The sequence below is a fragment of the Mytilus californianus genome, unplaced genomic scaffold (assembly GCF_021869535.1).
Source record: "Mytilus californianus isolate M0D057914Y unplaced genomic scaffold, xbMytCali1.0.p SCAF_1, whole genome shotgun sequence".
In the NCBI taxonomy this organism is placed as follows: Eukaryota; Metazoa; Mollusca; class Bivalvia; order Mytilida; family Mytilidae; genus Mytilus; species Mytilus californianus.
In genome coordinates, this window is record NW_026262581.1 from 64,807,364 (window position 1) to 64,835,254 (window position 27,891).

At 33.1% G+C, this 27,891-nt stretch overlaps 1 protein-coding gene across 1 annotated transcript; it reads left to right on the plus strand.

Annotated features, from left to right (window-relative positions):
* Positions 1–1,647: 1,647 nt before the first annotated feature.
* LOC127706076 (transforming growth factor-beta-induced protein ig-h3-like) lies at positions 1,648–27,789 on the plus strand. Its single transcript, XM_052210533.1, has 15 exons — positions 1,648–1,885; positions 4,905–5,021; positions 5,526–5,657; positions 6,404–6,498; positions 7,718–7,905; positions 8,769–8,951; positions 10,154–10,304; positions 11,539–11,679; positions 11,937–12,149; positions 18,300–18,436; positions 19,090–19,245; positions 19,548–19,658; positions 20,394–20,540; positions 26,592–26,682; positions 27,401–27,789. The coding sequence occupies exons 1-15, from the start codon at positions 1,698–1,700 to the stop codon at positions 27,649–27,651; spliced, it is 2,301 nt and encodes a 766-aa protein (XP_052066493.1). The 5' UTR covers positions 1,648–1,697; the 3' UTR covers positions 27,652–27,789.
* Positions 27,790–27,891: the final 102 nt, after the last annotated feature.

Sequence of the window (27,891 nt, forward strand, 5' to 3'; positions counted from 1 at the left end):
ATGGAAAGTTCACAATTGGGAAGCTGAAATCATCTCTTTTGTCGTAAAATTTGTTTTCAACCGACCCTCAGTATCAATTTCTAGATGTTAGTCAAGATATGAGGCAGACTTAACTGTATCTGTTGTATCCTTTATCTCAAGTTCGATGGGATAGATGCGTTCAACAAAGTCACCAAATTTTGAATTATTTAGTGAGAGAACATCATCTATATAGCGGAAAGTAAAGTTAAAGGATACTGCTAACTTCTTTTCTTTCTTCCTAAGAAGTTCCCGTATGAAGTCAACATCATATGAATAAAGGAACAAGTCGGCAAGAAGAGGGGCACAGTTGGATCCCAAGGGAATACCGATTGTTTGTTGAAAAACACGTCCTCCAACTTTTCCTAAAGTTTAGTTTTCAATTTTTTTCTAAAGTTTAGTTTCAATAGTGCAAACCGCTGTTACATCAGATGGTTGGATGATATAAAAAGAATGAAATTAAACATATAACAATTAAAAAAAATCGTGCACCTGTCAAATATTAACATCACAAGGAACGTTTAAACCCAAAAAATTGATACTTCAACACATCAGGGGCTATATAACCACAAAGAGAACAAAACAGAATAGACATTGAATGCATCTGAAGTCAACTTTGCGTGAGAGAGTTTGATTGGAACCTAAGTTTCTAAACAATTTCTAAATACATTGACGGAGAATTTCATAAAAGTTAATACCGAAGATATGGTATGGTTGGCAGGTAGACAACTATACAACAGAGACCAATATGAGGTAGATGTAAGCAACTATAGGTCATGCACCATACGGCCTTCAACAATGAGCACAATCCATACCATATAATATTATACTGTGAGGTTAAATGATTGATAAACAACGTGATGAAAAACCCTGGTTCAAAGTAAAGACAACATCCTATATCAAAATATTTTTCTGAAGAGTCTGCTGGGTAAACAAACACATGATAACAAGGTTAGGAAGTATGTTCTTGAGAATCGTAAACATGTACAAACAATTCCAAAGTGTATAGCAAAATGTATTTCATTTTACATCAAAAACATTTGTCAAAAATATGTACGATTCGGACATTTTTACCAAGAATTACTCTATATTTTCTTATGTAACTTTAATTGATATGCAGCATAAACGAAGTCATAATAACATTTCATAAAGGTCATAGTGTCATGAGGTCACATAAGTAATATTTGGCGATTTACTATTTTTCAAAGTTAGTTTACGTTAAAGATCTAACATAAAGAGGGAATCAAAAGAAAGAAAAGAAATTAATTATTTTTTTATCACTTTTAAAAATAGATTTCCTTCTTTTGAAGCAATAGATTATTTGGATTCAAACTGCGTTATCGGAAACAAAAAATATTTACAGATAAATATATGCAAATTTCCTGTTACATAAGCAATAATGATTCATGTTTTGGATTTGGATCTTTCCGACAGGGAGGGTTCAAAATTTTGAATAATTATTTAGGTTATAACAATGTAAAAAGAACCGTTCACTTTTCTTTTAATAATGAAATAACCTTATAACATTACACATAAAATATGAAAAGTAATAAACATACTTTTTACTAGCTTTTTTTGCTTATCGTGCATTTTCTCAACCCCCTCATGGCGAAATAGAATAAACCATTCTCCTTCACATAAATAAACTGTACTGACACAACACCCTCATCATCAGCAACATGAGTAAGATTGCGATAGTTGTTTTGATTTTCGCCATATTTTTGGTGATAGCAATAGAATGTGGTTATCGGAGACGTTACAGGAAAAACAAGCATGCTCCTGGATTCAGACGACATGTTGTAAACGACGAAGATAAGGAAGACAGTGACAGACCTTTTAGACACTCTTATAGGTGGCAACGTCGGAGGTAAGAAAATCAAGTGTTTTTTTTATTTTTTATTCTGTTATATACTTTTTTATATTTACTCCGGATTAATTCTAGTTTTGTTTTTATCTTATAAATCTAGTTTCACGTTATAATTTTGATTAATCGCTGACTTTTTATAAATTTACATTACGAGCAAAACAAAACAAAACAGTTATTATGTTGACGTCGAAACTATTAACCCAAGAAGGAAAAAATGCATTATTTAATATAAACTACCATAAAATCTATACTCTCTCTCTCTCTCTCTCTCTCTCTCTCTCTCTCTCTCTCTCTCTATATATTTGTTGTTGTAACAAACAAGTAAACAGCATAAGCACTTGAATATGAACAACTCTAACCACAAGTATTTGAGTCATGTTTAAACAAGTTTTCATAACGTAGTAAAGAAATATGCCAGGCAAAATAGAAAAGGAAATAAAATATATCTAGTAAAAATTTAAAAATGAAAGGTGAGGTTAGACAAAAAGTCACAATATTATTTGATTATGCATGACATAGCTCTAAACAAACAAAGGTAATAGTATCATCAGTCTAATTAAATGTTCTTGACACTAAACTGGCATGTTTTGTTTTCTGTAGCATTCATAAAGTTACACACCACTCTTCTACACAGTGATTTAATATACAATTCAGCGGGACATGATTTAGATTGTTCGATTAAACGGTTTCTGAAAATATCTACTACCAGATTGAATTATTCAGAATGACTCTGTGTCCTGGTGCAAGAATTCAAAACCTCACTTTTCATTTTTTAGTTTGCATTATCTAGGAAATAGTTGGGAAAAATATTTTTCGAATGTCCATCCTGTCAGTTTTTTTTATCGAGTTTAGGTCAATGATTATTTTTCTATGTTATCAAATAGTCAGTAAAGATATGACTTAAAAAGAACAACATATCCAAACAACACCGAATCCCACAAAACCTCAATGAAACCAGATTGGTCCAACATTTTATCAAGATATTCAAACAACGAATTACACCGTTTTTAAATGAAAATAAATTGGTTTAAAAGTAGCAAAATTGATTTCATGAAAGTGGGATAGAGCCATTTAACTAGACGAAAATAGTTCACTTATTGCTTCAAATATTAATAATTGACTTTGTTACAACTCACAGACGACTCAATTAATAAGGCGACACGGACGACTCAATTGTTTTAAAGCGTCACAGACGATTAAATTGTTTTAAAAGGCGTCACGGACGACTCAATTGTTAAGGCGTCACAGACGACTCAATTGTTTTAAAGTGTCACAGACGACTCAATTGTTTTAAAGCGTCACAGACGATTCAATTGTTTTAAAAGGCGTCACGGACGACTCAATTGTTAAGGCGTCACAGACGACTCAATTGTTTTAAAGCGTCACAGACGACTCAATTGTTTTAACGCGTCACAGACGACTCAATTGTTAAGGCGTCATGGACGACTCAACTAATAAGGCGTCACTGACGACTCAATTGATAAGGCGTCACATACGACTCAATTGTTAAGGCGTCACAAACGACTCAATTGTTCAGGCGTCACAGACGACTCAATTGTTAAGGCGTCACAGACGACTCGATTGATAAGGCGTCACAGACAACTCAATTGCTTTTAAAGCGTCACAGAAAAGAGCGAAACCAACCATTTAACAAGATAAGTGAATATAACAAAAAATATGTGGTATGATTGCCAATGAGACAACTATAGACCATCGGTCGGCCTTCAACAATGGGCACATACCCGTACCTGGTAAATGGTGGTACAACACCACATTAAAACAAATTGTAAAAATCAGCTGAATAGAGCTCGATTCAAAATGGAAAAACAAAACTTTATAAATATCTTGCGTCTGGAGCGCTTGTCTGGACTGACTTTTATCGGGAACGCTCAAACTAAAAAATCTAAAAGCTAAGAATGTATGAACAGGGGCGGATCCAGCCATTTTTAAAAGGGTGTCCAACCCAGGATAGGGGGGGGGGGGGGTTAACAACCATATGTCCCCATTCAAAAGCATTGATCGTCAAAAAAGGGGGGTTCCAACCCCCTGAACCCCCCCCCCCTTTTGGATGCGCCACTGATGAATACCTGGATACGTGAGGAGCTATAAGACTAAAAGGGTTCTGAAAAGAACATACAAATTCATATAAGATTAACTTTGTCTGAGGGAGCTGGACCTTTTTTCAATTATTTATTAAGTTTTCAACGGAGAACGTGGGCTAAAAAAGGTATGTTTTAAATCATGTAAATACCGAAGCACTGGCGATAACATTTTAAAAGCATTGGTATCGACCCAGTGCTTGTAAATGAAAATAAAACTTTATAAATTTCGTTCGTACAAAGCGTTTTTTTCTCAATTGACTTTCATCAGTAAACACACAACCCCATACATTTTAAATCCAACTGATTTGACTAAACGGGTAAGTGCTTAGCATTTTAGTAATTTTTGTGGCAACAACATACCATTTTTAAAGAAATTCGCATGTCAAGTTTTTGAGAAATGCCATTTTAAAGTTAAATTTTTCAGTATTTGTTGGGATATTTTTTTGATGATTTCTACCCATTTATTATAAAGTGTATCAAACATATATGAATCGTACATGTAATTTTTCAAATATGATTAATATCATCTATCGCCTCTGCGGTCTCCTGGTAGCGTGTTTGCCTCGAGTGCGGCAGGTGGTGGGTTCGAACCCGGCCGGGTCAAACCAAAGACCGATAAACACACAGCATTTAGGAGTAAGAGCAAAGACTGGTTGGATCGGAGTCAAAATAATGTGTCCGGGTAGGGTGACATGTCTTCCTGCGGACTATTACCTTTTGAACTAGAACGTTAAATATCCGGCTCAGCGTGTCGGTCTAGTAAAAAGCAAGGTTGATAAACATATAACATTAGATGTAACATGTTCTCGTTCTGAATATTTAATTTCTCGCTGGACGTTAAACAGCCATCCGTCATCATCACCATCATCAAATATTATTTCTTTATTCATACACTCAATAACTGTGTTTGATTTTAGGCCAGGAAACAGAAGGTTTCACTTAGGTTTATTCAACAACAGGAGGAGAGGGTTCAATTTTGATTTTGATTTTGATTTTGACTTCAATTTTGATTCTAGAAAACCATGGTATGAAGGGTAAGTATAATCTATGTCACGTGCTTATTTTAAATATCATTGCTGTATACATTATGTATATTTAACTTCATCACATCTTACAGCAATAGCGTTGTTATGTTGGCTTCACAATGACAAAAATGTTGACACTTACTGTCATGCAGTTTGAAAGATATATATTGTTTCCTATGGTGACAAAAGGAGCTCCGCAATAAACGAAAAACGCTAAAGACTCACTGACAATTAAACAAACTAAGGCCTAAGGATGCACGACAGCAACAGAAACTAAAACAATACGATTAAATATTAAATATACAATATTTACTGTAAAATTCATTTAATATCGTTTCAAATTTTTTCTGTAAAGATCCTACGATACACCTTGTACATTTTTAAGATTCTTTCATAAATTGATTCGCAATGACCTACATTTTGTACACAAGAAATTCCCCTTTTTAAATGTTCGGCAAGTTTTGCCTATTGAAATTGCAATTTGGATATTTTTTGTATATTTGGATTTTTCAGGCCAAATATTTGTACTTACAAAGATATAATCAAGAATGAAACCAACTCTGACGAAATTGAGATTACCAGTCATCACGTGATTAGATCTCAAGTCTGTGATGACAAAGGATCTTCCTACAAATGTACTAATAGGTAATGCTCGGACTAAATTATAATCAAAGGAGTTACCATTCTCTTACATATACATAGATACACTAGAAATTACAAACGTTCTCGTGGATAATGTATAAAGTATCGTTCAACAAATATACCACTATGTAATAATTAAACTTTCTTTGTTCAAGCATTGCGTCTGGTATTTTTAGGATAACTATATTTCATTTGGTTACTTTTTGTTTTGAAGCTTTCTAAAAGGTTTCTAATTTTGTTTTAGACATTGAAATCTGTTTAGATTGATTCTGGGCAATGCACAAGACCTTGTCTTAGGCTAAACTGTTCGGTGCTGCTGTCTGAAATATATGCTGAAGTACAGTGACCGATATTAGAATTATTCCATATCAATATTCAGTGGTTTTCTTTTGTTTTCTTTTTATGTTTTAAGGTATTGGCCAGTAGAAAAGTATGTACATGGACATAGTTCTCCTTCAATTTTAAAATTGGTAATTAAAACAAACACTCTGCTATAAATGTAAAAAAAATAAGATGAATTAGATATAAATACACATGGTATTTTTTTTAAATTGCCTATTCATTAGTTTATAATAAGGGTGTATATCTTGGCCAGTCTCCGTTTGACTAGACCAACCTCTATATTGAGTTAAGTGCTGACTGATTATCTGTTAGATGAGGATTCTTCGTTAAAATACATAAAAGGCCGAAAAAGTGTACGTTTGTTTTACAGGGTTGGTCAACTTATACTTTTAACTTTGACGTTTCAGTTTGGTGGTTGGTGGTAAAGAGGAAACGATTGTAGAGACAAAAGAATGTTGTCCCGGCTTTACTAGGAAGATAAATCGAATTGGTTGCCCGACTGGTATGTATAGTAGAATAAAACGAAATTAACATGTATATGATTGTTCTGTAAACAGATTGAAAAACAGTAAATAAATGAGCAGTCACAGACAAATCTGAAGTGTAGAAAAACGAAATGATATATTCATCTAACCTGGTATCTTTGGCGTTCAATATTTGATGATGAAGACTTTACTGCAAAGGTTCACCTATTTCGACCCTTTCTTGTTAAATAAAAACAGATATCATCGTTGGGCATTTGAATTATACAACACTGCAACTTTGTTTAATTCTTGGTTAAAATTTTGAATAAAAAACAAAAAAATTGCCTTTCATCTTCATGGGAAAAGCGTAAAGCCCAAAGCCGGTAAATTGAAAGAAAATATGTTCATTGACACATATATGAAAAATATGTTACCTAATTTTGAAATGTTATCAGCTCAGAATAACTGAAATATCAAAACAAATAATACTGCTTGGATGATACAATTGAAGACTTGTTTATTGGTCTCAATTTACGTTGTGTTGGTAATTTACAAAATTTAAAAAACACTGGCATGATATTCGCGAGAAAGGTCGTGTAACAAGAAGATACGTAAAATTATTGCCAACCTAGTTCAGAGAGTTTTAGCCTGGATAATATGATTCGCTATTTAATGGTTCATTTCTGTTGAAATAATTCATGAAATTTCTAGGATTACTTATACAGTCTGGAAATGTAACCAACACGTGACTTCTCATTTCCGAACAACAAAGTTTGGTTCAGACATTAACAGGATTCATTCTGTATATGATTTTAATTTTATCAAAGGATATCGTTTGAACACTTTGTTCCCTTTACTTTCATGAATTGAATGAGTAGTAGTTTTTACTTGAAATAGAGTTTTTACAGAATAAAAATCAAAGAAAGAAGAGAAAAGAATATATTAAGGGGCGGCAATCAAAAATCATAATTCCAATAAAAACAGACAACACCATCGCAATAATGAAAAACGACGAAATGACAAACAAAAACAAAACACTACACAAAAATGTATAGATTGGTCAACAAAAACTCCACCAAAAACGGTGAACTCTGGTGCTCCGGGATGGTTGAAATGTAGATGTCTTTTTGTTTTATTTTCTTTTCTAGATCTTCAAGGTAATTCCTGTTACCAAATTTCTTTCAAAGCTTATTTTTAAAAGAAATACACATATACTTAGTAGTTGCTTATTTGAGTTTTCTTCGCTGATTTATTTAGCTGTTGAAACAAAGAATCTGCTGGACAAAGCAAAAGAATTGAAGCTCACTAAGTTTATAGAAGCGATGAAAATAGCTGGATTAGAACAAGATATAAAGAATGGGAATGTCACAATATTTGCGCCTGTTGACAAGTCATTTGATCAGATGTCTGATCTTTTGGCACCTAAATCACAGATTACACTACAGGTAAATAGGATTTTATTTTCTCAAAATGTAGAGGCAACTGGATTAGGGTCAAAACTTAAGGCACACCTATAAATTATGCTCTATATACTTTTAGAAAAGTATCAAATATCCTTTTTGTGTTGACGAGTTTGTCTTGTCTAATTGCTAAGGAGTTGATTCAAATGATTTGTCCTATTTCAACTTTATTTTCTGATAAGATATCTCCAATTTGTAATTTACCATGGGATTGTTGACAAATCATGTTTGAAAGTCTTCCTTTGATTTCTCTGTCTGCTATTGTCTGTCAATTGAATTTGCCCATCATCTGTTCTTCAGATCAAAACGTAGCGTCATGGAAATTTATAATTGAATTCTGTTCTAACCATTTCAAGGGGAGGTCTTGAATTTGAAGTTATGTGTGGGGTTTGCTCTGTCTTGACACTTTGCTGTGACTTTGAGACGAAAAACAACAAAAAACTCACTGTTCCTTTCTCTTTTTTAATGTAGGAGTTTGTCCTATGGATTAATTGACCATATCACTCATTCATCAGAAAGATTAAAAATGCGTTTATATGTACATAGAAAGTGTATCTCTCCTTACGATATGAAATGAATATCTGCAAATGTCTGATGATTTAAAAATTAAACTATGTATTTTCCGCATATAGTATTAATTTTTTGAAGTTGTGGCAGTTTTGTTTGTTCTATTACCCGTAAGACACTGTCGTTTTAATGGTGTCTCAGCCACTGACTAATCATGTCTGATTTAATATTTTTGTTTTGGTCTATTACCTGTAGGATACTGGCGTTTTGATGGTGTCTCAGCCACTGATTGATACAATGATCTCTGATTTAAATGTTTTGTTTTGTTCTATTACCTGTAGGATACTGGCGTTTTGATGGTGTCTCAGCCACTGATTGATACAATGATCTCTGATTTAAAGGCCATGTTACTTGGTCATCTGACTCCAGAGGTTTATACCAGCAGCAGACTAAATGATGAACAGCTTATTGATACAGCAAGTCCATACAAAAACAAAATCAGAATTAATTTCTATGACAATGAAGTAAGTTTATATATTTTTTCTGTAGAAATATAACTAGTTAAATCTAATAAATTTTTAACTGATATATATATATATAAGTACGTCTAAACAAGTGACAACTCTACGATAGATCCATCCATTGGATCACCAGTGAAGGTGATACACGGCTGAAAACACATATTATATTCATAATTACTCTAAATATCAACACAACAATGTTAAATCTGCAAATTTGCGGAAGCAAATTTTAGTTCTATATATATATATGTATATAAAAGTCTAAAGATTTGCACAACGGTACTATTACAAGATGGTAATATACGAAATAATGAACAAATAGCCTTCGTCAGTGTCAGTAATTCTAACAATACTGTTTTGTTAAAATTGCATAAAAAAAAATTCGTTAAAATTATTGACACTGACGAAGGCTATTTGTTCAGCCGAAATATTTGTCAACACGATTTTATAAACATCATCTTCGTATATTACCATCTTATATTAGAACCGTTGCGCAAATCTTTAGACTTTTTATAATTTTTTCGTTATCTGCGCAGTATCGTCTTTTCTAGACGATACTTGCCACAACACATCATGCAGTGTGTTACAATCTAGATAAAGCCGACGAGGAAAGGCATCACTCGACTAACGAACGCTTAGTTGGACGAGTGGTCTTGGACTGTGGACACAGAACAGACACGGTGGTGGCACGATATCACAGAAGCAGGGGTTCGAATCCCGCCACGGGAAAAAAAATATGGCTAATGCAAATTTGCAGATCTAACATTTTTGGGATAAATTTCAGACGAAGTATATATACGTTGTGGTGTCAGCCTTTAGACATGGAGAATGTTTGTAAGATTAAGACGTATAAATATATTGGGTGCGTCTGTATATGTGCTGAAAGGATGGGGAATAGCAATAAATAAATAGTTCTTATTTCAAGAGGATAACCGGCTCATTAGCCAAAATTAATCTAGCACATCATTCTTTTAGGTTTATTGTGTTCTTAGTTTGAAAATTTTTGTAGAAAATATTTTATTATGACATTTCAAAAATGTGCTTGCAATACTCATTGAAGTTGCGAAATACTGTAATACTAGTACTATATTTTGTAAAGATTTGATAGGCACATTATTTACTTTCCTCATACTAGTTTATGTACAACTTTCAAAACTTTGATTTTTTATATTTCCATTGAGATATTTTCTATTTTTCCTCTTAAGCTTATGACTGCAAACTGCATAAAAGTGAAATCTCGGGATGCAATAGCCACAAATGGAGTAATAAACGTTGTTGAAGAGGTCCTAGAGCCTGTGTCTGAGACGTTAATGGAAATCATTTCATCTGATCCTGAAATGAGTTACATGAAAACTGGTATGCTAATATCATATCAAACTGAGTATGCATCGAAATAAACATAGAAAAAATATCTGCTTTAAAAGGTAGCACCGATTTCTCCTGCATTAGTTTCACTCACAGGGTCAAAATCTAAAGGATTCAAATCCGACGGAATGTTGAATATTAAATTGTCATTTATCATATGCTATATAAATATCGTTTAACATTCTTACATATTTCCATGAATATAAAGTGCTATTCAGTGCTACATGTCCTTGTTGAAGTCCCGACACGCATTGGTTTTGTAACTGTAAGTTTAAGTTAAAATTCGAAAGATTTTTTTGAAAATGACCCCGATGTAGAACAAATTCAGTAAAAATTGGACCTACCACATTGCTTGCCAAACATACATTTAGGCATGTGATTTCTTAAAGATGTATGAGGATAATAGTCAATTATACAAGAGAGTTTGGATACCGATAAATGACCTTCTTTAAATGCCCTTCAACTTCGTTTTTGGGTAAAGATTGTATGAAATGCAATCAAAACCCTATGGTACTGACTTGATATCTCTATCTCCCAAGGTTTATCACTACCTTTGATAGTTAAAAAAAATAGTGCAGTGAAGTCATCACTATTAAGATGCTATCCAGTCAATGACATGCAATTTATTGATGATATGCTATACTTTGATATATTTAAGTTACAAAATGATGTGTATTTGAATGACCTTACATGTCGAGAAAACATTTTTTTATTTAAAATTACATAAGTGATGCATGGTGTATGAATCTGTTATAAAAATAGATTCAACTACAAATGTACAATCAGGAACAAAGGAAGATAACTCCCACTCAAAATTTTAATCTGCCTAGCAAAATACAATTCAATGTTTTGTTTAAAAATTCACAAAATTGCAAAATGAAAGTAATCTTTACCCTTCAGTGCTCACAAGCACTTTGATTGATTTAAGCCTGTCAACTGGTTTGATTCTGGCGCCGCTGGGGAGTCTTATGTAGACGAAACGCGCGTCTGGCGTACAAAGTTAAAAGTCTGGTATTTTTTATGAGTTTTCACTTTGGACTCATCCTATCGTTAAAAATATATCATTTACCAGTTCCACAGAAGAAGGCAAATTGTGAGTAGAAGACAATTGTCTCTGTTTCTCTATGATTCTGTAATAAGTAATTTTGCATAACATGTTTCAAAACTTTCAAGTAAACAAATTGAAGTTTTTTAACAGCAAAATATTTTAAACTTTTGAATACAGCAATTGGCAAGAGTGGTCTAGGAAAGATGTTCCGTGATGAAGGCCAGTTAACGTTGTTTGCACCCAGCGATAGTGCATTCAGAAAATTGGACCCAATCCTTCTTTCAAGAATTTTGGATGGGGATACCGAGTGTCTAATTAGTAAGTATTGTTTTCAGAAATACCCTTCATTCACCATTATGCGTCATAATCTTTAGATAAAAAGGGTTACCATTGGTGCATTTTTATTTTTGTTCTTTTCATTTTTTCTTTTGATATTGCTAATCAAGTTTTAGATGTTGCTGTTAAAAACGAAGTATTTAATGGTAATGGAAAGGTTTATGACAAAAATATATTTCAGTTCCTTCTGTGTGGATAGTATTTGACCATTAAAAACGATATTTTTTTCTTCTTTTCAGAGTTATTACAAAATCACATTCTTCCTAATGTAATATGTTCTCATGCCATACAAGGTAGATCAAAGTCTAGAAACATGTTAAACCACATGGTTAATCTGACAAGAGCTGCAGACGACAAACTATTTGTCAATGGCGCGCAGTCTGTTGACACCGATGTCATGGCCACAAATGGTGTACTTTATGTGATAGATGATGTGTTGGTCCCTGATGAAGGTAATCAGACGCTCTTAAAGCCATATGGTAAAGTAGTATTTATTATACGACCGCCAAAAAAATTTTGTGGTCGTATATTGGTATGACGTTGGCGTCGTCGTCGTCGTCGTCGTCGTCGTCGTCGTCCGGCGTCGTCGTCGTCGTCCGGCGTCGTCGTCCGAATACATATTGGTTTTCGCACTCTAACTTTAGTTTAAGTGAATGGATCTTTTTGAAATTTGACCATAAGGTTAAATACCACAAAAGGAAGGTTGGGATTGATTTTGGGGGTTATGGTACCAACAGTTAAGGAATTAGGGGCCAAAAAGGGGCCAAAAATGAGCATTTTCTAGTTTCCAGACAATAACTGTGGAACGGTGTATGGATCTCTCTGAAATTATACTACAAGTTTCCATACCACAAAGGGATTGTTAGGATTTGCTTTGGGGGGTTATGGCTCAAACCGTTTAGGAATTAGGGGCAAAAAAGGGGGAAAAACAAGGTTGTCCTGGTTAATGGACAAATACTTTAGTACAAAACATAATTTAAAGCAGTGTAAGGGAGATAAATCAAATTCATCATTGAAATTATCTCCCTTACACTGCTTTTAAATTATGTATAAAGTAATGGTTAATGAACAATAAAGATAATTTAAAACAGTGTAAGGGAGGTAATCCAAATACAACGTTTTGGTTACTTCCCTTACACTGCTTTTAAATTATGTTTAAAGAAATGCATATTTATAAAGGAAGACCAGTAAAAATATCTGCAAATGTTTTCATCTTTTTTTTTTACAAAAAAATCCATATGAAAGATTTGACACTATATTTTTATTAATTCTATTATAAAATAGATTAAGTTAGCACTATGGTAAATTTAAATGGGTAATTATGGTTGCCAACTCCATTGGAAATTTGAATTGAGATTAAGACCATATCTTGAGGGAAAGAATTTTTTTGGGGGAAAAAGGGGGGGGGGATAAAAAGAAATTGTGGGGGGCCAATTTTTTCTCATTTCAGATTTCAGAAATTAAAAAGAATTATTCTTCAAATATTATTTTTTTTTCAAATTTCAAATATTGAAAAATTTCAAGAAGTAATCTTTAATTGCACAGTATGGCGCATTAGATTTGTAAAATCTTTGATCACATTTATTTATTTGTTATGCCGAATCTAACAGTGTATTTAGATTTTTAATTTTGGGTCCAGTTTTCAAATTGGTCTACATTAATGTCCAAAGGGTCCAAAATTAAACTTTGTTTGATTTTAGCAAAAATTGAATATATGAGGTTCTTTGATATGCTGAATCTAAACATGTATTTAGATTTTTGATTTTTGGCCCAGTTTTCAAGTTGGTCCAAATTGGGGTCCAAAATTAAACTTTGTTTGATTTCAACAAAAATTGAATATATGGGGTTCTTTGATATGCTGAATCTAACCATGTATTTAGATTTTTTATTTGTGGACCCCGTTATCTAATTGGTTCATATTGAGGTCAAAAGGGTCCAAAATTAAACTTTGTTTGATTTCATCTAAAATTGAACTATTGGGGTTCTTTGATATTCCAAATCTAATCGTGTATTTAGGTTTTTAATTTTGGGTCCTGTTTTTTAAATTGGTCTACATTGAGGTCCAAAGGGTCCAAATTAAACTTAGTTTGATTTTAACAAAAATTGAATTCTTGGGGTTCTTTGATTTGCTGAATCTAAACATGTGTTTAGATTTTTGATTATGGGCCCAGTTTTCAAGTTGGTCCAAGATAGGGTCCAGTATTTAAACTTTGTTTGATTTCAACAAAAATTGAATATATGGGGTTCTTTGATATGCTGAATCTAAACATGTATTTAGATTTTTGATTATGGGCCCAGTTTTCAAGTTGGTCCAAATTGGGGTCCAAAATTAAACTTTGTTTGATTTCAACAAAAATTGAATATATGAGGTTCTTTGATATGCTGAATCTAACCATGTATTTAGATTTTTTATTTGTAGGCCCCACTATCAAATTGGTTCATATTGAGGTCAAAAGGGTCCAAAATTAAACTTTGTTTGATTTCATCGAAAATTGAATTATTGGGGTTCTTTGATATGCCAAATCTAACCGTGTTTTTAGATTTTTAATTTGGGTCCCGTTTTTTAAATTGGTCTTCATTGAGGTCCAAAGGGTCCAAAATTAAACTTAGTTTGATTTTAAAAAAAATTGAATTCTTGGGGTTCTTTGATATGCTGAATCTAAACATGTGTTTAGATTTTTGATTATGGGCCCAGTTTTCAAGTTGGTCCAAGTTGGGGTCCAAAATTATACTTTTTTTGATTTCAACAAAAATTGAATATATGGGGTTCTTTGATATGCTGAATCTAACCATGAATTTAGATTTTTTATTTGTGGGCCCCGCTATCAAATTGGTTCATAATGAGGTCAAAAGGGTCCAAAATTAAACTTTGTTTGATTTCATCAAAAATTGAATTATTGGGGTTCTTTGATATTCCAAATCTAACCGTGTATTTAGATTTTTAATTTTAAGTCCCGTTTTTTAAATTGGTCTACATTAAGGTCCAAAGGGTCCAAAATTAAACTTAGTTTGATTTTAGCAAAAATTGAATTCTTGGGGTTCTTTGATATGCTGAATCTAAACATGTGTTTAGATTTTTGATTATGGGCCCAGTTTTCAAGTTTGTCCAAGTTGGGGTCCAAAATTAAACTTTGTTTGATTTTAACAAAAATTGAATATATGGAGTTCTTTGATATGCTGAATCTAACCATGTATTTTGATTTTGGACATTGGACCATAATAGGTAAATTAAAAAAATTCAAGTTCTTAGACCACATACTTTCTGTATCAGAAACCTATGCTGTGTCAAATATTTAATAACAATCCAAATTCAGAGCTGTATCAAGCTTGAATGTTGTGTCCATACTTGCCCCAACTGTTCAGGGTTCGACCTCTGCGGTCGTATCAAGCTGCGCCCCAGCGAAGCATTTTATTCGAAGTTGTAACGAAAATTTACAAAAATGTCATGTTTATACATGTTTTTTTTCACAATAGATATAGCTATACCGATTCCAGTCTATGAATGAAATGAGATTTTTGTCATAAACTAGAAACCCATCATTACGCTAAAACAATTGATCTTCAACAATAGAAAATTGTTCACAAGTCTAGATAAGTAATATTCTGCACTATTTTTTTTTCTAAATGTCAATTGAAGTCAAATATATATGAAGAAAATTTAGTAGTCCAATTAAGTGCTCATGATGAGAATCATGACATTCTCATTACACAAACATTACACTATGATGAATATATTCCTTAGATGGACTAAAATTTCAAATATGATGGGATTCTTCCTGTGGGTTGCAGCTATACGGATGTTTGTATATTTTTTTTTACAAAAAATTCTCCTTTAGACTAATGAATAAGATTCCCTAACTTTTTATACGACCGCAAAAAAATTTTTGTGGTCGTATATTGGTATGACGTTGGCGTCGTCGGCGTCGTCGTCGTCGTCGTCGTCGTCGTCTGGCGTCGTCCGGCGTCGTCCGAAGACACATTGGTTTTCGCACTCTAACTTTAGTTTAAGTGAATGGATCTCTATGAAATTTTACCACAAGGTTCAATACCACAAACGAAAGGTTGGGATTGATTTTGGGGGTTATGGTACCAACAGTAAAGGAATTAGGGGCCAAAAAGGGGCCAAAAATAAGCATTTTTGTAACTTCCAGACATAACTTGTGTGTTAGTGTATGGATCTCTCTGACATTGTACCACAAGGTTCCATATCACAAAAGGAATGCTGGGATTGATTTTGGGGGTAATTGCCTCAAAATATTAGGAATTAGGGGCCAAAAAAGGGGCAAAAAAACAAGCATTTTTCTAGTTTCATGACAATAACTTGTGTGTCAGTGCATGGATCTTTCTGAAATTGTACTACAAGGTTCCATATCACAAAGGAAAAGCTGGAATTGAGTTTGGGGGTAATTGCTGAAACGTTTAGGAATTGGGGGCCAAAAAGGGGCCAAAAATAAGCATTTTTCTAGTTTCCAGACAATAACTTGTGTTCAAGTGTATGGATCTCTCTGAAATTGTACTGCAAGGTACCATACCACAAAGGGAAGGCTGGGATTGATGATGGGGGTAATTGCCTCAATATTTTAGGAATTAGGGGCCAAAAAGGGGCAAAAAACAAGCATTTTTCTAGTTTCAGGACAATAACTTGTGTGTAAGTGTATGGATCTTTCTGATATTGTACTACAAGGTTCCATATCACAAAGGGAAAGCTGGGTTTGAGTTTGGGGTTAATTGCCCTAATTGTTTAGGAATTTGGGGCCAAAAAGGGGCCAAAAAACACATTTTTCTAGTTTCCAGACAATAGCTTGTGTTCAAGTGTATGGATCTCTCTGAAATTGTACTGCAAGTATCATACCACAAAGGGAAGGCTGGGATTGAGTTTGGGGGTGATGAATCATAAGGGGGTTCAAAAAATTTGGGGGGGGATTTTTTTTTTTTTTCCTTTTTTTTCTTTTTTTTTTTCTTTTAAAATTTTCCATTTTAAGTTGGTTATTTGTGATTTATATTTAAAAGCAAAAATAATAATGATATGGTAGGAGATACACACCAAACAGGATGTGTAAATTATTATATAATAAGTATCGTGCAATAGCAAGAAATTTTCAATTGCACGGTATTGCACAATAGCAAGAAATCTTCAATTGCACAGTATAGCGCAATAGCAAGAAATCTTCAATTGCACAGTATTGCGCAATAGCAAGAAATATCCAATAGCACAATATTGTGCAATAGCAAGAAATTATCAATTGTACAGTATTGCGCAATAGCAAGAAATATTTAATTGCACAGTATTGTGCAAAAGAAGATACTTTGTATAAATTGCTTATTTCTTGACCAATTTCAATGGGGTTTTATTCTTGAATTCTTGGGGTTCTTTAATATGCTGAATCTAACCGTGTATTTAGTTTTTGGATTTTGGGCCCCGTTTTTAAATTGGTCCACATTGAGGTCCAAAGGGTCCAAAATTAAACTTTGTTTGATTTCATCAAAAATTGAATTATTGGGGTTCTTTGATATGCCGAATCTAACCATGTATTTAGATTCTTAATTTTTGGTTCCGTTTTCAAATTGGTCTACATTAAGGTCCAAAGGGTCCAAAATTAAACTTAGTTTGATTTTAACAGAAATTGAATTCTTAGGGTTCTTTGATATGCTGAATCTAAACATGTATTTAGATTTTTGATTATGGGCCCAGTTTTCAAGTTGGTCCAAATCGGGGTCCAAAATTAAACTTTGTTTGATTTCAACAAAAATTGAATATATGGGGTTCTTTGATATGCTGAATCTAACCATGTATTGAGATTTTTGATTTTGGGGCCCCGTTATCAACTTTGTCCACATTGAGGTCAAAAGGGTCCAAAATTAAACTTTGTTTGATTTCATCAAAAATTGAATTCTTGGGGTTCTTTGATATGCTGAATCTAACCATGTATTTAGATTTTGGATATTGGACCATAATAGGTGAATGTCCAATTTAAAATTTTTAAGTTCTTAGACCACATTCATTCTGTGTCAGAAACCTATGTTGTGTCAAATATTTAATCACAATCCAAATGCAAAGCTGTATCAAGCTTGAATGTTGTGTCCATACTTGCCCCAACTGTTCAGGGTTCGACCTCTGCGGTCGTATCAAGCTGCGCCCTGCGGAGCATTTTATTGTTTATTACCTTGATGTGGCTCTTCCTAATAGATTTGCGAGATTTGAACATCGGTAAACTATTGTCGCCTTAATTTAAATAAGATAACAATATTCTAAGGCATAAACTCTTAAATAAATTTACATTTTTTATGTAGAAACATCATCTGACATCATTTGGTCTTCAAAAACATGAAAACAAATTGTAAAACATTTCAGAAAATAAAAATAATGATCATCACTTACTTTGAAGATAGCAGTATTTTTTTAAATACCTGATATCAAACAAAATGTAATAGACTATTTGGTCGAAATAAAGGGGCGTGTACTCACATACTCCCCTACCTGAAGCAATGAACATTTTGAATTGGCATTTCATTTTTTTTAAATCCTTTAAAGACGGTATTTGGAGATTTCTTATAAAACAATAATTCGTAAGTTTTATCTATTCCTCTATGTTTATATTCAGCATTGGATGTGTTAGAAATTGCACGAAGATCTGGGGCATCAGCTATTGTAAAGTTGATTGAAGACACAGGTTTGGCTAAAACTTTACAGACGACACAAAATCTAACACTGTTTGCTCCTAGTGATGCTGCCATTGGTGTAAGTATTTTGGTAAATGTATAATATGTGGTAGGCTATGATCAAGTGGGTTTTTTAAAAATATTTTTAGTTACTTTCAACTTTCCAACTGGTGCCCACGGTTGCCATAAACTGATAAATTCTGCTCCAGATACTATTTCTTGATTATAAAGAAACTCTGTCCAATTTTCATAGAATTCCATGAAGGTTTGATAAATTTAGTTATTCATGTCTGAAAAACCAGTCACCACAGATTGAACCTAAAGCGTTGACGACGCCACTGACAGAATTTGTAGTCCCTGTGTCTCGCCAAAGCATCTTCCATTGAAGGCGAGACAAAACGTATGGTTGAAAAAAACTGTGTGTGCACAGGGTTTATAAAATCGCTCCATTTCCTGCAGGTGGTTTATTTATTCTAGATTTCTACTTAAAATACAAAGAAATTAAAAGCAAATAAAAATGTTTATAATCCAATATCTTTGAGAATTTGTCTTTTTGTTATTAACTAGGATCTTGTAAGGCAGAATATCTATGATTTAAAAACATATAGTATTTTCAATATTTGACGGGTCATAATTATGAATTGAACTGCATATTTGACGTTGAATGATCAGGGACGTATCAGTAACCAATCATCTAAAAACAACATTAAGTCTGTTTTAATTTGTCTATAGAATTTAGAGAAGGTTCCCACTGATCCCACAGAATTAATGAAAGTGCTTACATTCCACGTGGTTCCATCTGAAGAACATACTTGTAGATTGTACAATGACCAACAGCTAGATACACTAAACAGTGGAAAACAAATCAGATTCAACGAGTATACAACGGTTAGTATAATTAAGCAAAGCTGGTATTTTTTCGCTGTATTCATTGATTCTTATAGAAATTCTAATGATTGAAAAAAAGTAAACAAAAATAAACGAAAAACGAACACTAAAAACAAAAGATATAAACACAAATGATTACAATTTAACTAAAAAATATTATGAATATGTTTGCTATACATTCTAGTGATGATAACTGCTAATTTTGTATTCTCAATCATTATAAACTGTTTTGCTTGAATTTTTATTTATGCTTTCATCTTCCCAATGTACCAGGTGAGATTTAATAATATTGACATTTTCAGCCATTTCCTTTTGCGAGATTCGATTGGAAATGGGTCCAGACTGCACAGTGTGCTACTATTGAGAAATCAAACATCAGAGCATGTAATGGAATAATTCATATTGTTGACAAGGTATGGTTTAATTTTTTAGTATTTTGTGGGACAATTTTAGAAAAAATAAAGTCGAAAGATTGTTGACATGTGATGCATTATGTACAATTAACCGAAACATTTTTTTTTGTATTGCATGAAGCGATATTTGGTGTTTTTTTTATAATTCAGGTCTGCATCGAACCGAAAAAAAATTCAGTCATTAAAACAAAGTGGTAAAAAAAGAGTCAATGATAGCTTGCTGATGTTCAAATCTCGTAAATAAATTTACAATTCAAGTCAAGGTTAAAACAAAACCTGATTAGTAGCGTGCTATGCTGTATGGATTTTGCTCATTTTTGAAAGCCATACGGTGACCTATAGTTGCTTTTACTTCGTTTGGTCTCTGGCGAAAAGATGTCACATGGGCAATCATACCCACATCTTATTTTCATACTGAGGGAATTGCATGAAGTGCACGAGTTTGGTGCGTCGACAGCGTGTTCTATTGTTAAACGCATTAAAGATACAAGGCATTTATTTTGATACGAAAAAAGAGCGTTTCGTCTGACAAGACTCATCAGTTGCGCTCGAATTAAAACAGTTTGAAGGCCAAATCAAATACAAAGTTGACGACCAATGAAAACCAGAAATTCCAAAAAACTTGTGCCAAACATGCCTAGAGGACAGTACAAAACGAACCTATATGCAAAATAATGACTTTAATTGTTTACTTAACACATATTCTTTAGGTTTTATGTTCATATTTTTTAAAAGGTTCTGAAGCCTCCAGCTGGAACAATTCTGGATGTTCTTGCTCTGGACAACAGGTTTACTGAATTGGTACAACTGATCAAAATAGCAGAAATTGGTGATATGTTAGAGGAAGATGGTCCATTTACTCTATTTGCACCTACAAATGATGTGAGTAAAATGTCAGTCATTTCAAACACTTGTCAAAAACAAGAAGATCAAAGAAACCAGATCTTTTAATTTCACATTCAGATATATTGAGGATGTTCTTTCCATTAACAATCCAAACTTTTCTGATTGGGTTCCATTAATATATCCTCCAGAACTAGAAATTAAAGAAACAACAGACACGGCTTCTTCCGCCTCATTTTTAGACGTATAACTCGATTTGACATAAGCGGTCATTTCAGTACCAGAATCTATGATAAACGAGACGATTTTAATTTTGAAATTATCAATTTCCCCCCATCTTAGTAGCAATATACCAACTTCACCTGCATATGGTATATACATTTCCCAACTCATTCGGTATTCAAGAGCTTGCATCTGCTACTCAGACTTTATAAAACGTCACCATTGTCTGAACAGAAAGTTGATGAACCAGGGTTATATCATTATAAAAAAGTTCATCGGAAGATACCAAAACCTAGTTGATAAATATTCCGTATCAACTTCACAAATAATACATGATGGTCTTGAAGTATATATGTAACACTCAGAAACGTGTCCTTCCCCCCAAACGTGCCCGATCCCCCCAAACGTGTCCACATGACGTCACTGAACTGCAAAACAAGTCTGAATGTAAAAGGGCGCCAAAGCGTGTCATTTGTATAAACGCCCAAACGTGTCCATTTTTTAAAATGAACACCCAAACGTGCCCAATCCCCCAAACGTGTCCATATCAAGTATTTTTTTTTCTTTTATTGAACGATCATTCGTGTCCATTTTATAAATACCTCCGTTATTTAAATATTGCTATTTCATTAACGTTTACTCATTTTACTATTTTATTAAAAAATAGAAATAAAGTACTTTTTTAACAGTATAACGGTTAAAGTGGGGCGTCTGCTCAGCTATGTGGGATGTTAATGTAAGCAGCCATGCTCAGTTAATTTGTGGATATCAAATCAGATACTTCGTGTAGGAAGAATGTCCCTTTCTCTGCAGATTAAAACCTTTCTAACAACTCTTTCATGGTGCCATCAGTTGTATTTCGGGAGGCAACAATTTTGTCCCTATTGATTTTTTTTCTAGTGGCAGTTAAGATTTCCGCAATTTTTATTTAAAACGGCCTCTCTTACATAACTGAGATTGAAGAAGTGTTTTACTGAAGTAATAAAAAAACGGTCTTTACTCGCTCTTAAATATTATTAATATCCCAACTAGTGTTAATCCCGAATACCCGTAAAAATTTAGGCCCAATCATAAATTCCCTGTATAATAATGGAACCTATCTACAGTATTAATTGTTAATTGATTGATTGATTGATTGCTTAACGTCCAGTGGCAAATATTTCATGCATTTTCAGGACGAGAACAAATTAACAATACATAAAATAGGCAGGTCTGTACAATAGAGGCGTCCGGGATGAAGGTCGAAGAAATTTAGACTGCCACGGGAAATGAGGGCATATTGGATAGGGACAAAAATTTAGCCATGTAACAGGACACCTACGAACCCCTCGAAGAGTTGTTGCAAGGGTTCCCATTCTGACCGGACGTGGCTGCAAATTTGCATATCCCACACAGCCAAACGGACGTCCCACTTTGGCGAGGGTTTTACTGCCGGTCGGAGGAAGACAAATGGTGTTCATACTGCTATTCTTGGGGGTCATTAATTGTTAACCTGATGTCGTTCAAATAATGCATGAAATATTTGGCACTGGACGTTATGTCTCTCGTTTTTGTGTCTTTAGTGATGCTCGAAACCTAAAAAAAAAAACGAAAACCAGTTAATGATTTGAAGAGCTTTTAAAATATCAGGACTGTTGAAGAAAGGGTAGTCAATTTTTCCCGCCGTGTAATATTCGCACACAGGATTTTTATGAAAATGCATCGTCTTAGATTTTATTTGTACAAAATAATTCACTTAGTAAACGATTAATTCAACTGTACTAAAATGATTTGTATATTCGCTTTAAATATGCATGAAATACTTGCAACTGGACAATAAACAATTACAGTCAAAAGTTAATTTTTTGTGTTACAGATTAAATTTGCAATTATGATAATCATCAAATGTGTCCCCCATCATAGAATTTGCCGTTAACATGTACATACATGTATTAGCGCTAATAGACGTGAGACGTTCTGGCGTTTAACAGTAGACACGTTTTGGCGAATAACAATTATCGAACACGTTTGGGGGTTATGAAATCGGACACCTTTGGGCAACATTGAATATAACGGACACGTTTGGGGGAAAAGACACGTTTGGGGGAATCGGACACGTTTGGGGGGAAGGACACGTTTGGGAGTGTTACATATATTCTAGGTATTGACGTTGTTTATTATCTGAACTATGTGTTATACTGTTCTTTTATTTGTCTTTGTAAATTATTAACCTTTACTATTTATTCCATTTTTGGTAATATCCTTTTGGCGTGGCTTGGTACTTATGCATCCTGACAATGTGTTGTTGTGCTGTGGTCATTTTTTGTATTTTAGTCTTTTATTTTTGCTTATGTGCTTTGTCAATATGCCATTTTGTTTTTCTTTGTTGATATATTTGTTTGTTTTTATAGTGATTAAGATTTTAAAACGATGTTGACTGCTGTACCCCTATTTTTGACATTTTTACCTATTATGTCTGTTTGTTTTGTTCACACATTGTTGTCAATATAATAGAATTTTATGCCACCGTCATATAAGTGAGAAGTTTAGCTAGCTATAAAACCAGGTTTAATATATCATTTTCTACATAAGGAAATGCCTGTACCAAGTCAGGAATATGACAGTTGTTTTCCATTCGTTTGATGTATTTGAGCTTTTGATTTTGCCACTTGATAAGGGAATTTCCGATTTGAATTTTCCTTGGAGTTCGGTATTTTTGTTATTCTACTTTTTTCTAGACATAGATTGCAGCACAGTGGACAATGTCCAAATTTGAAACATTCATGTTTATTCAGCTATTTAAATACTACAAAAAAAAATTGAAAAATACGATCGATTTAAGAAATTAGATCTTACATGATCTAATTTCTTAAATCGACCGTATTTCCCAAATCGTTTTTTGTAGTAAACTTTAATTGTAAACACAAATTCTTAAGGTTTTATGTCTATATTTTTAAAAGGTTCTAAAACTACATAAGGAAATACCTGTACCAAGTCAGGAATATGACAGTTGTTTTCCATTCGTTTGATGTGTTTGAGCTTTTGATTTTGCCATTTGATAAGGGACTTTCCGATTTGAATTTTCCTTGGAGTTCGGTATTTTTGTTATTCTACTTTTTTCTAGACATAGATTGCAGCACAGTGGACAATGTCCAAATTTGAAACATTCATGTTTATTCAGCTATTTAAATACTACAAAAAAAATTGGAAAAATACGATTGATTTAAGAAATTAGATCTTACATGATTTTATTTCTTAAGTCGACCGTATTTCCCAAATCGTTTATTGTAGTAAACTTTAATTGTAAACACAAATTCTTAAGGTTTTATGTCCATAGTCTTTTCGTTGTTTTTCATTTTTTGCTATGGCATTGTCAGTTTGTTCTCGATTTATGAGTTTGAATATCCCTTTGGTATATTTCGCCTGTCCTTGGTGTAATCATACCAAACTATTGACTAACACTTCATTTCAAGCATACCCAATGCTGTTGTAAATCATAAATAGAAAAAAGTAATTACCTTGTTTGATAAAAGTCCAAACGATTGACATCTGGGGTTTGAGTATACCGGTATTTACAATTGAGCAACCTAGAAGCTTTAAAAGTCACGTGACTTATCGTATTTTTGTAGGTACCCGGTGTGAAGTGGGTGAAGAAGATAGGGAATGCCTACTGATGTTATTTGCAAAACATCATTTCAATTTCAATGTGTCAATAAATCCCGGTCATCATGTTTTGTATGGCTGTATAAACTTCAATGTTAGATTTTAAAAATAAGTGGAAGGGGAAAGGACATAAGAAAATATCAGTGATGTTTGTAAAAAAAAAGGATGGACTGAAAAATGTGATAGAGGTACCAAAAATATTCACACCTAAAAGAAACGGACCTTTTGCATCCGGAACCCTGACCAGCTCCTGCCTCTAATTAATGTGTAAACAAAATATATATCGTAATTTTCCTTTATTACATCAACTAGTACTGTCGCTTGAGGAGTGTCGTTATGCATAAGAAGAAAAGACACATTTAAATCGTGTTGTGTTGCTGAAAGATTGAAAAGAGTTTGATCTCTCCCCGTTATTTGATAATAGCAATTTAGATGTTGAGACCACACAACTGCTTTCTAAATGTGTGAACACCTTTTGGGTTAAGGGCCGAACTTTTATTTAAAGATAAATACTTTAACATTGAAAATCCGAAAGTCTATTTTACAGGAGATATTTTTACCGCTCCAAAATGTAATTAGTGCAATCTGTTACGTAATTTATAAGCAGCAACGAAAAAAACTGTAAAAACTTGCATGCTAAGGATCAAAGAGTCAAGTTTATATCTGGTCCCTTCATCTTTAAATTATTCATCTGCGAAGAAAATGTCATATATAATAATGTCTGCGATTGTTTAATGTTAAAATCTCAACAAATATACCAGACTTACAATTTTGTATGCCATTGTTCTGGTTCGATCTTGAATGCAACTTGAATCCTTAATATGAAATATAGAAATATGCATGGAAAGTTTATATTCTTTTTCCTTCTGTAACTGTCATTACATCAGAGTATGATGTCTGTTAATGTCAAAGTCACGTCGCCCATCATGGACCCTTTAATTAACGAAATACATAGTCATATTCTTATTTTTTGTATAATCGACGATTGTACTGGTCTAGAATATATCACTGTAATAACATAAAACAATTTAACTGGATTAGATGTTTATTTCGAAAATTGAAGTCTCTTCAGTAATGCTCACGAGTTTTTAGTTCAGCTGGTAGAAAGAAAACTAGTCCAAAATAAAAGGCTTATAATTATTATCGCTAGACGCGAATTTCGTCTACACAAGATTCATCTATGGTGCTTGAAATCAAAACGGTTTGGAAGTCAAATCTATTACGAAGTTGAATAGCACTGAAACTCAAGTTAAAAAATACCATCTATGTCTTGAGGTAGAAAAACCTGAGTGTTTTTTTTACATTTTATGAACAGTTAATTTACAGGAGTTACCATGGCAATGTTATTTCATGTCAGCATTGCGCTAGGATAAAACGTCTACCAACAGTTCCATCAATTCATGGTTTACAAAAACTCGTCAAAGATACAAAATCTATAGATCAGAAAAATCATTTTTAACTTAACCCCTTTAATTCTATAATAGTAAATCTACACTGTCAGGATTCGATTTTCATATATGAAGTAACTTCAGAATGGTTTAAAAAGACACAACAGTAATTTTACCTATTTTTAAATCTCGAAAATCAATTTAAAAATATAAATTAAAATAAAAACAGAGAAAACGCATGAACTCCAAACGGAACGAAACCGGTTACGTCGATAGGGTATAAAGCGTCTTCTACTTTAATGGAAAAGAAGGGAAATTGTGTATCAGTTCATGTAGCAAAATTACTACGCACACCTGAAAATTCCAACAGCATAAAAAAGGCGCTTTTATTGTTATGCATACATCTTCCTCCATGCGAATCCAGACTCAAGCATGAGCTATAGGGAACAGGACACAATCCGTAAATTTACAGACCATACGAATGTTCATATATCTGGAAATCTTAAACTGTGCAAACAGATATTCACCCGTGAGTTGAGGCACAGACACATCGCATAGATTGTACATAGTTTAATCACAATTTAAAAATGTATGCACTCCTAATTCATTTTCAATTATTTTTGTATTCTTGTAAATATATATATATATAGGCCACGCTGCGCAAAACAGTAGATAATCTTCAGATCATTGAAGGACTACTGAAAACCAAAAGAAAATCAGCCAATTCGTGATGGTTGTTTTTAAGTAGTCAGCATACATTGGACATAGGAATGTGTTTAAGGTAAGGAAATGGAAGATTATTCTTGTTTCCTAAGTATCGAGAACTATTTTATTTCAGGCTTTCAAACGTGTTGATGATGCAGAATTACAGAACATTGTAAACGATAAAGGGAAGTTAAAACATGTACTATACAATCACATATTTAAAGGTAAAGTAGTTTACCTCTTCAATTATTGAAAATACATGAATATTTTTCCATCTTCAAATGAATATCTGAGAAAAACTGATCTAAAAAAAACAATTAAGTTGTAGCATGATGTTTTTTTTTAATTTGAGAAATGACAGTAGTTATGATAGGGGGAACACAGAAAACATATAATTAGTTTTTGTATTGCTATTTTGCAATCTTGATGGTCACTGAGAGTCTTTTTCAGTAATTCAAACATATCTGGTCTTACAGCTAGGAATAACAGTTGATCTAATTGAAATAGAATTGCTTTAGAAATTGCTTATTCAAGAGTCTTTTTGTGCCTACATTTGTTATAATGTTAAATTATTTTTTCTTTGTTTTCTTGGTAAGGCTAAGGGGAAGTTTGTGAGCATGCAAAACGGGATTAGGCTAACACAAGTTTGTGCAGTCCTATGCTTGTGTGATCTGATGTACTCATGCAGTGTCCAATATTTTCTTGTAGTTCCTATTTTTCTATTTATGTATTTTGAAACTTTTATTACCGAAGCACAACAGAATTTCGTTGCAAAACATTTATGTAAATAGCCATATCAAGTGTACCTTACCCAGACAAATATAGATATTTACAGTACAAAAATATTCTCCATTTTGGTCATCCGCTCAGAAATTTTTTTATGAATTTGCATTATAATTTTCTTATGGATTACGTGCAAAACTATCATTGTTTTAATTTCAGATCAGATTTGTTGCTCTGGTTTAAGCATAGTTGCTGCAAACGTTGGATATGGAGCGAGGCAACTAAAATCAATTTCTGAAGAAAGATTTACAGTTCAAGAAATGGGTAACAAAACTGAAATCGGAGGCTCACAAATTACTGAATGTGACATGAGCACAACCAATGGGGTCATACACGTGTTGGACAAAGTAATCCTTAAAAGGAAAAGAAACTTCATGGGTGATGATATCTGGGATTGGTTTAGGTTCTGATGTTAGTACGATAAATGCTGATGGTTTGTTGTTTTTGTAATAGGTAGAGACGTTTGAAGATCTGTTAACTATTATATTTGATTATTAATTTAAAAAAAAAATTATTTCTTATTTTCATTTAATAAATGTGCTCTCAAAGCGTTGTTTCTGTTTTTTATAATTTTTATGTCCGAGGAATTTTACAATATCATTCAATGTGATAAACAGAAACAAAATGTAAACAGATGATTGATAATGTTG